The 10,674-nt window shown below is 32.0% G+C and overlaps 1 protein-coding gene across 1 annotated transcript; it reads right to left on the bottom strand.

Moving 5' to 3' along the window:
- Positions 1 to 291: 291 nt before the first annotated feature.
- LOC136977373 (uncharacterized) lies at positions 292 to 5,126 on the bottom strand. The gene is made up of 3 exons (XM_067272832.1): positions 4,907 to 5,126; positions 1,626 to 3,827; positions 292 to 314 (listed from the first exon to the last, which is right to left on the bottom strand). The coding sequence occupies exons 1-3, from the start codon at positions 5,124 to 5,126 to the stop codon at positions 292 to 294; spliced, it is 2,445 nt and encodes an 814-aa protein (XP_067128933.1).
- Positions 5,127 to 10,674: the final 5,548 nt, after the last annotated feature.

Here is a 10,674-nt window from a genome sequence, read left to right as displayed (position 1 = left end):
GACAATGCCTGATTAATCATTTGGTCTATAACATATATATGCTTTTTGCTTTAAGAAAGTTCTAAAAGCCGTGGATATTTTAAATAACTCATTTAATATCCTATTATTAAAATAGACTTAAATTACAGCATACTTAAATTACAGCAAATAATTTGTTACACACAAAATTTATTCAGTTATTAAGAAAATTTTTATTTTACGTTGTAAAACTTGCAAGTTATATATATATATATATATATTTATATTAATCATAAAATTATTAAATTTTCATGAAATCTTCACCATACTTCATCAATTCTGTTGATTTTCCAAAGCTGTAAAAGAAAAATTTAACAGAATATGTAAAAGAAATTTTAGAGAAATATACCGCAATGTATTATAATTTTATGTTATACTAAGATAAATTTCAGTAGCTCGTTATAGTTTCATGGGGCCCATGTTAATTTGAATTAGGGGATCCCATGTACACTGTTGACTTCAAACACTTTACTTCGAAAAAATTTTTGAAAAAAATTCTCTAGTATTCTTGTTTATTTTTTAAAGCCGATTTTGCGCTGTCCAGTACATCCTGCGCTAGCACATCGCTTGTATCTAGGGTTCCCAGATATAACTCAAATTTGAATTTCGATACTTTTACTACAGTAATAAGTTTATAAAGTATTGGTTTTTGGCTCCCTGTTGGTGGAGATTCAAGCAATTGCCTTTCTTGTTCACAAGCGCCAATGAAAAATGAACACTGAACACTGGTAATGTCTCGCTGACAGGCAAGCCACGTAGAAAGTTTTCGTGCGTTTTAACAGATAAATAGCGGCTTCTTTCCGTTTGAAAGTCATCCTGGTAAGCATCCCATTTGGAAAATTACCCATGTGTCGCGTTGCCTAATTTCAGCAATTCGATCCAATCTTAAAAAGGGTTTGATGTTACTCTCGACAAAGTTTTGCTTGTATTAATAGCGAAATATTAAATTTAATAGAAACTGTGTATCACGAAAATTTTATACCATGTAATTCATCTGTTGGTATATGTATTGTGTGCATACAAGACAACTCATCACCGCACTTATTAAGAATAAAGTTTTGAACCCTTTTGATGTACAATACAGAAAAAAGATAATTTACGGTTGATACTAGAGTTAATTTCATTGTAAAATCGGCCAAAAATTTAAATATCTGCGTTGGAAAAGGCGTTGCAATTAAAGACTATTGTAACTCATTAAGTGTTAAAGTGATATTTCAATCTGTTATTTTGAAACAATTATAAATAAATTCGGATATTCATTGTTTATCGCCGTTAAATTTTACACCTGAACAATGGGGCACACATTGAGTAACTTCCCTTAGTTTAGTAAACAGCAGAAGGCATGTTCCTTGTTCAACGAATAAAAGCGTGTTCGTACTATTTTTGTTCTTTTGTTCCATAAGCGCCCCTAGTGAAACTTTTTGAAATTATTTTTTTAAATCCTATACCTCATTCTTTACATAGTCTGTGTAGAAATTTTGATGTCAATTTGCTTACAGTTTACAGATTTAATACTCTGAATAAGGAAACTAATTACGGCCACCCTGTAAACGCCAACTATAATTCATTTACTAGATACAATGGTAATTAAAATAAATTTTACTTACATTTTTTCAGAAATTGAACAATATGATGAAAATTAAAGCTTTCTTTATCTGCGTCAACGTCTCTCCAATGCAGAAGCTGTCCAGATTTCAATAACACTAGCTTATTCTGAGGAGTATGTGCAACATTTCGACCCCTTTCAAGAGTATCATTAGATGAAGATACAATTAAAGATGAGCTGAAGGTACTATCAGATTTCTGTCCACTATCTTTTTTAATTTCTTCAATAGTATCTGTTACTGAAGAAGATGACAATCCTAGTGATTTGGCACTTTTATTCTCTTGTGATTTTATAAAAGAGATATAAAGGTTGCTATCTTGTTTACCTTCTTCTTTGGTGCATTTGCCATTGATGATTTGTAATAATTCATCGGAATCTATGCCAAAACTTATTTCATTCTCTTGTGATTTTATAAAAGAGATATAAAGGTTGCTATCTTGTTTATCTTCTTCTTTGGTGCATTTGCCATTGATGATTTGTAATAATTCATCGGAATCTATGCCAAAACTTATTTCATTCTCTTGTGATTTTATAAAAGAGATATAAAGGTTGCTATCTTGTTTATCTTCTTCTTTGGTGCATTTGCCATCGATGATTTGTAATAATTCATCGGAATCTATGCCAAAACTTATTTTATTCTCTTGTGATTTTATAAAAGAGATATAAAGGTTGCTATCTTGTTTATCTTCTTCTTTGGTGCATTTACCATTAATGATTTGTAATAATTCATCGGAATCTATGCCAAAACTTATTTCATTCTCTTGTGATTTTATAAAAGAGATATAAAGGTTGCTATCTTGTTTATTTTCTTCTTTGGTGCATTTGCCATTGATAATTTGTAATAATTCATCGGAATCTATGCCAAAACTGATATCGCAAATACTTTCTGTTGACAGATCATTATCCATTATAATGACTGATGTATTCTTTTTTCTGTCACGGATACACACTTTTTCTGCGTGACAATTGTTATTTCCAGGATTATTGACAATTAATTTTGATTTTGGAAGTGGTGTATCGTCTTCATCTATATTGAAAATGGCAGATTTTTCACCGGTTTTTAAGTTGGAATTGTCTATTGTTAAATCCGATGATGTATCGGAATTTATGCATTGTTCCAAACTTGGAATCACTTCTCGATGCACATTAATAGATAATTTACAGTTGTCGTAATCTATCTCAGATTTTGATGGAACTACTTCTAATGGTTCTTTATGATCTACTAATTGGTTCTTAACATGTTTTGAATTTTCTTGTAAGAAAGTAACTGCGTGTTTATTCTTATCGATGCTCGAATAAAATATTGCTTTATCTAAATTGCTGCAATACTCTTTTGAAGTTGAAGCAATACACTTACGAGCAATATCTGCATAGGATGGTTCCGATGATGGATCAGGATTCGAGCATGTTTGGAAAGATACAGATTTACTAACGGACGAACAATTAGAAGAATGTAAATCAAGATCATCTACAGATGATGATTCTGATGAAACAATACTAATTTCTTTACGCCTTGCATTAGGACTGTGAGGTTGATTTCTGTATTTATATGCTGCAGCTGAAGTACAAATATAATATCTGTTTTCATTCGTTTTCTTTAATGGATGACGCTTACAGTGCTTTTTCAGTACAACTTTAAATTCAGTATCTTCTACGTTTTGTTGTCCAGAAACTTCGCAATTTTTGGGCGAGGTTCTACTTTCTGTATCATGATTACTCTTTGAAACTGTAACATGCTGATTAGATCCACCTTTTTCAGGCAGTGATACCTGTATAAATTTTTCTGCTATATTCTCTTGTGTTCTGTTATCATCTTGAATTTTATTTTTATTTTTGGATTCTAAAAAGTTCGATTTCTTTTCACTGCAATTCTTATGAGTTTTCATTTTGTCTTTACTAGGATGGCCCTTTTCCTTTTTACAATCTTCGTTATCCTTGGAATGTTTACCTGCCAAGCTGCAAACCTGATCAGCAGCTGTTCCGTTTGATTCTTTAGGAGAAACTGTATGACCAGAGGAATTTATAAATTTAAGCAGAGAATCTACGTCTTCCTCTCCTCTGTGACCGTCTATATTTTCAGACATTATAAAATTTTGTTTTCCAATATTTTTTATGTTTCGTTTTATTCTGCGAAGCAGTATATCAAATGTCGAGCAATTTTCTCTAGACGAATAGCAGTAAAATGTTGAATTTGAAAGAATGTCTGTAATACATGAAGTTTTTAAAACAGTTTATAAAAATTAAGATTATTTTAATTTAATATATAATATTCTAGATAAAACATACCCAAAAGACTTGAAATGGTAAAAATTTCTTGTGATGAATTTCCTTCTAGTTTAAATAAAATTATGAATTGTCAGTATTTACTTCTTCAAATATTGTGACTAATTAATTAATTTTAACATAAATATAATTAAACACATTAGATTTTACTTCATTAGTTTTCTTTAATCAAATAAAATAAAAAAATTAAAATTAAAATTTATCTGAATATTTATATTTCTAATTGTTCAGAAAATTTTCTTGAAAATTTCAAAACTGATGAACGGAATGAAAATTTAACCGCCATTTGTTGCCATTAGTTTATATTGTGCTGTACGAATGAACGTAAATTTTCAATAAATAAATTAATTTATGATATTTACTTTTAATATTTGTTTGTAAGTTTACTGACTCTTGTTTAATACATGTGTGGGGGTCGGGGCCGTCAAGATGTTTTATTACGTACGTTTTTGATAGGGTCCTGCCACCAGGTGTGTTTTACCGGACACACCACCGATTGAAATGAAGTAAATGACTAAGGCGCTAGGGTAAGTCACTCTGAAGTCAAGGAATGAGCCTCTCAGGAAGAAGAATACAGAGTCAGATATAATCAATTAAAAGGAATTTATTAGCAAAAAACTGAAAGTTCAGAACAGAGTTATCAAATTCGATTTTTGGAAATTTGCCTATTTTAATCTATACAACGAAGGGGGGTACCTAACGGGGGAATTCGAATTACGCGACTTACAACATACCAGGTAAACAAGATGTCTTCTTTCGTCTCTTTAGACAGTCTGTCGGTCTCTTTATCCTGTTTCACTCTTGCTTTTTCTTACTCGTACTGCTCTGGTACTGTCTAGTCTGGACTGCACTCTCTGGCTGCTTAAGTCCTGTGTCTGTCTGACTGCTTCTGGTCTATTCTCTCTTGTCTGTTGTTCTGAGTCTGCTCTCACTTACTGCCTGTCTTGAGTATGAGAATTATACTCTGGCGTGTCGGACTGGAATTCTCCTTTTAAATACTTCCAGCATGAAAAGCTTTGTCATCCGGTGATGATCCATTTGCGGTGTCATCATCGGGTGACGATTTATTTGCGGTGTCGTCATCACAGCTGAAATGATTGTTTTCTGTTGTTTTTATTTGGCAATGACCTCTAGCTTTTGTAGAGTCATCATTGAGTCGATGTGACTCAATCTTGTTTTTGGGGCAGTTCTCATCATTACTCATTGATTGCTTTGTCATTTTTTTCTTTGCATGTTGTGAGATTTAGATAATAAACTGTTTTATTCTAATCGTTTTAAGTTCATATTAAAATTTAGAAAAGGGGTCCATAGATTGGTGAAATAGGCAAATTTCCTCTTACAATTTCGGTTGTTGTTTAAGATACAATTAAAGTTCACGCGATTACATAATTATCAAAAAAAGGTAAAAATAAGTGATTAAGTAAAAATTATTATACTACAAATGTTGTAAGCAGTAGTTCACAAAATATTAACATCGAAGAATTTTTGGAGGGGAGAGGAAATGGTGGTCCTCCCACATGTAAATTTCACATTTTTAGTGATAAATTCTATTTATAACGAAAACGATAGTTGCTGCTAAGTGACAAGCAGCTAACTAAGCAAACCAATAGTGTAGTCTGTTTTGTATGAAACGAATTATGCTATTGATTTGCTTACTTGGCTGTTGATCACTTAGAAGCACCCAATATCATTTAAATTACAATATAATTTCTTTTCAAATTTCCGATCCTGCTTGCACTAAAAAGGTCATAGGGCCGTTAAAAGTTCGCTAACTACGCATTTCAGATAAGAGTGGCCACCGCTTTGTGAGCCTGACCAAATCCACAATGAATAACTAAAAATTTAGACTTTCTTAGTACCAGTGGAGAGTAAAAAAAAAAGTAACAAAACGTCTAGTAATGCAGCTTTTTCGATGATTTCGTACCACTCGTCTCTTAGATGCCTAATCGTTTACAGTTGCCCCCATCTTCACTACCAATGGTGGAGAAGCCGCAAACACTCTACAATCTTGGGACACCAAAGTCTCGTAAACGTAAACTTGTGTAAAATGTTATCGCCTATGTATTAATGCATTACAGTCTATGGCAAAGATGGGAATGGAGCTACTTCAACTCACCATCTCCTATTTTAATCTTACAAAGCATTACCAGAAAGGGGTTTTAAAAATTGTTTTTATTGTATTAAAATTAAAATAAAAATATATTAAAGAAAGTATAACCTAAATTTTCTTGAATCATATTTTTCGTTTTCCTCGTCCTTTTTTTCTGATAATTTTTTATTTTACGATATACACCTTTAAATAAATTTAAATAATATATGTTATACGTTATTAATACATTGAAAAACTTAATTTAATAAATTGAGGTTTTAAATAAAGTTTTAATATGTTTACGAGTAAATAATTTTATTTATACGAAACGCTAATAGAAGATTTGTAAAATAAGTCGATGCAACACACGGATCATATGCCAAGAGGTGTACTCTCTAAGAGTAATTAGTCCTTGTTTAGATGTTAGACATGTAAAAAAAACCCGGCTAACTCCATATCACCGTTTGGCAGACGCGAACACACGTCTAACTACCAGTGTTTAACCGTGATTCATGACATCGATACTCATGATAGAAGGCAATAAATCCGATGCAAAAAAGACATTTTTAAACTTTTTCCGTTTTTTCGGCACTAACCAGTAAGATGGCTTTTTTAAATATTATTTCCGTCGTGTGTGAGACCCACCAGTGGACAAGTGGTTCCGTTTCCTGAACACTGGGAGTTCGGTTGTGGAATCGCGCCTCGCCAGGACGGGCTGGCCATGTAAAATTTTTTGTGTTTTTTTCACGTCTGTAGATTAGGTTAGCCCGAATAGGAGCCAGAGTTACCCTTAAAAATACTTCCTGGAAGGTATCATGTTGCCGTAACTTAGTAAACGAATAACCATTGTGTGTGACTAAGCCCACGATGTGGTGAAGAACGGCTTCAACGTATTTGAGACAGACTACTGTGGAAGAAATTCCTGAGGGTTTTTGACTGCCCGAATTCAATTCCAGGTCCCCCACAGAAATAGGTTGACGCATTAACTGTCTCAGCCACCCAGCCATCATTCAAAAGTAGTTACACTACAAATTGTAAATAAGTGTACCTCAAAAACATTAGTTTTGAGTTGGGTTGAATTCATTACACTAAAACACTAATAGAGAAATCGTATATTAAGTGTCCAGAAATGTTTAGTAAATGATATTTCTAAAGAAATATGACACAGATAATTTTTAGTAATACTTACGAACAAGGCGCTAATTAATATTGTTGCTCTAACAATAATGACTTTCTATTATTACTATGCCTATAGAAAAGCAAGATTTAAAATAAAAATTTCTTTATTTTCAGTTATTGGTTTCTGTATCCAGCTATATTAAAATCGGTATACTAGACAACACATTTTTATACCGACTTTGGGGTTAAGATTCAAAAAAGATGGTTCAGTTCGCTGTAGGTTATGTACGCCGTTCAGAGGGATCCTACCTATTTCTATACTGCCTATCTCCTCTCCCTTTTTCTTCCCCTCCCCTTTCCCTCACCCTTACCCTTACCCTTACCCTACATACAAGAAAGCCATAGGCTAAACACTTCGTATACGGCCGATGTCTTTCCTTGTATGTAAGTATGTATGTCTCTTTCCATTATACAAGTTGGCATTTCCTTAAGTTGAGTTGGCTCTTATTCCACTTGGGCCATCTCTGTAACTCATTCAATTACTCAGAGACGTCAAAAAATAAAAAAAATTCGGGGTAAATTCTGGATGTATGAATGTTAGTATGTGTGCGTGTTTGGACCAATTATTTTAACTTTTATTGAAGCTTAATAAGTCCTGTGCTTTTTGTCGGGAAAGTTCTGAAATTTTGCAGGGATGTTTCTTTATTACGGAAATTGATGACGTTAAATATTGGTGATTAAAGGTCCAGAGGTTGAGAGATAAAGAGGGTTGTGTTTATTTTGTGTAGTGTCGGGCTAAATGACGATTTTACTAAGTTATTAACATTTACAATTTTTTTTATAAAATTTGTTTCTAATCCTCAAAATTATGCCGTTGTCATTTTATAATAATTAAAAATATAAAACTTTTTTCAATAAAATATAACAGATGGCATTACTAAAATTTTATACGTTGCCGATAAAGTTGAGCAATTCATTCCTGGGCTTTTGTTCTTGTAATTAGCGCTTTTCCGAAATCGAATCCGAATCCTATGTCATGTATACACGTAGTTGTATATGGTACTATGACATTTAATATTATTAATTTATAAAATCAACACATTTGCAAATAGTAAACAGTACAGTTGTATAATACAAAGTCTCGAATACGTAATTTGGAAGTTAATGCAATTGTGCTATTTACATAAGAGACCTCGTGATGTTTTTAATGTAAATTGCTACTCTAATCGTAAATTTATTCAATAAAAACCCGCTTTTTATAGCAAAGCGCTTCCTTAGTAACATACTGTAGTGAATATACACTAGTAATATTTCATCTTCTACACAGATATTCGGTTTTATATTGTTCTTAAGAGATTACGCCAATATACAAGCAAACATTCTTATTTTTATGGTCGATTATTTTATAAAGTTTTATTCAAAGTAAATATACTTATGCTAAAATTAGTCAGAGTACGAAAGTTTCATAAATTAGTTTGATATACCCCGACAATACACAAATTCAAAATAAAGCAATGAATTGCTCTTATTGTACTGTTTTACAACGAAGTTGGTATACAGCATAACACTATAAAATGAAGTTTGTCTTCAAAATTATCCACGAAAGGAAGTGTTTTTCGTAAAATTATTACTTTGATAATTATTCTAGGCTTTGGGAAAACTGTTTTTCAACCCTCTGCAATTACGAAAATCAAGTACAGTAGTGCGTACTGTTTGTCTCCCAGACAAACTGATAAATACTGCAGAATCAGTTGTATGTCGTTTCTGCTACAATGTGGCAGACGAACAATCGCAAGCGTGGTCGAAATTAGGAGCAGAACCCTTTCCTAATTTCGATTAAATATAGGAGCTAAACCTGTAATGGGAAAGGTAAGCGAGATAGTCATCAATAGCAAACTGAACAAGGTGCCATTCACTATCTTAACAAGTGACATTAACTATAGTTTTCCCATGTATAATGGTGTCTGATAATTTGGTGTAACTTCAAAGAATTTATAGGGTATTAAAATTTGATATAGTTATTTTCTTGTTTCCGGAAATTACATTAAAATGAATGTTAAAATGCATTTTCTACAATCCACAAGTATTTGTTAGATAGCATATTATAGTTTATGATTCGATACAAAAAATTTTAAATTTTAGCAAACCGGCACCTCTGCGACACCACATGACTCATTATCTGTCTTTAATCCACGTGAATAAAGATGGTTTTAGAAATTTTACTTCTGAAACATATAAAAAAAGTTCTGATATTATCATGAAACTACTAATGAACTTCGCTATTATTTTAATTGCAAATGACATGCATGAGATACCTAATTAAGAACGTTAATTACAAGTACTCATAAATTTTAACTTGTTAATGTGCTGTAACATACAATTATTTCATCTGTTGTTTTCGCATTACGTAGTTTTTATTTCTGCTGTGCTTTATAATAGAAGTTACTAGATTTCAGGTCTGTAAACAATTTCTTTATGTTGAATTATAGAAACTATAATAATTTGTAAGTATAAAATTATGTTTTATAATTGTTTAAGTTGAATTACATAATAAACGAGAAATTATTTATTGTAACATCTTTGCAGTGCTGGGCTGAAATTTTAGTAATATTCTTAATTTATTTTATTTAAAATATGTTCAACTCAAGTATATAGCTGACTGTCAGCTCAACAGCTCAATAGTATCTAGCCCTTCACAAAATACTTTTCCTGATAACAGCTGAGTCATGCCAGTCATTTATGCAACCGCATTCGGGAAAAAGTTTTGAATTGAAATAAAGTAACTTCTTCTCTAGACAGGCAGTTCATATATACTGGGCCTGTAGCCCTTACGCTTTCCAAATCTAGTTTCAACTGTCATCTATTTATTAGATAGAGTTAAATAACCCAATATATAAAATTTAAGAATTTGGAGGGCTTATCACACCAAGGCCGTCATAAAAAAAACAAGATCCTTTACAAAAAAGTCAGTCTTTAATAATCACATTTCAAATTTAGGTAAGGATGCATTTCGGGTAAAGGACCCCTCATGAGCTTACGAACACATGGCCCCAACATAATAATTATAACACTAATAGTTAACCAATAGAAAGGAATATCTAATATATACAGTGCACTGTATTTACAATTTTTAATTATCACTATATACTGATTTTTCTTTTGTTTGTGATCTAATTGATAAGGGCCTGTAAAGCAGAAATGGATTTTGGTTAATTAAGTAGTGTAATAAGCCTGTTCATTAATCAAAAGTAACTAAGTAGATTTTTAAATTAAACAGTACAGGCATAAAGCGTATTAATATGTGCGAAAGTGACTTTTCGGCTGTCCAAACAGCTTGCCACAAACTATTTCGGTTTCTTTTAGTTGTAGCACCTGAATACTCGTCAGTGTTACTTAACACTTCCATCAACAATGGAAGTGTTAAGTAACAATGGAAGTTGTCAACAATGGAAGTGTCAACAATGTTTAATCTTGATAAGAGAAAGCAAGGTGCAAGACGCAGATGTAGTTTTTTTCGTTTTTGCGATGTAACATTTTTTCTATTTCACTTGTAATTTCA

This window comes from Centruroides vittatus, unplaced genomic scaffold (genome assembly GCF_030686945.1).
Source record: "Centruroides vittatus isolate TY-2023 unplaced genomic scaffold, ASM3068694v2 contig_457, whole genome shotgun sequence".
Classification (NCBI taxonomy): domain Eukaryota; kingdom Metazoa; phylum Arthropoda; class Arachnida; order Scorpiones; family Buthidae; genus Centruroides; species Centruroides vittatus.
The sequence above is the reverse complement of the archived record's forward strand: the minus strand, read 5'-3'. Positions and strand labels throughout refer to the sequence as shown.

Coding starts and splice junctions, on each gene's coding strand:
- LOC136977373 (XM_067272832.1), bottom strand. CDS start 5,126: ATGACAAAGCAATCAATGAGTAATGATGAGAACTGCCCCAAAAACAAG. Junction 3,828..4,906: donor CAAAGCTTTTCATGCTGGAA/GTATTTAAAAGG, acceptor CATGTATTACAG/ACATTCTTTCAAATTCAACA. Junction 315..1,625: donor TGTTCAATTTCTGAAAAAAT/GTAAGTAAAATT, acceptor TTTCTTTTACAG/CTTTGGAAAATCAACAGAAT.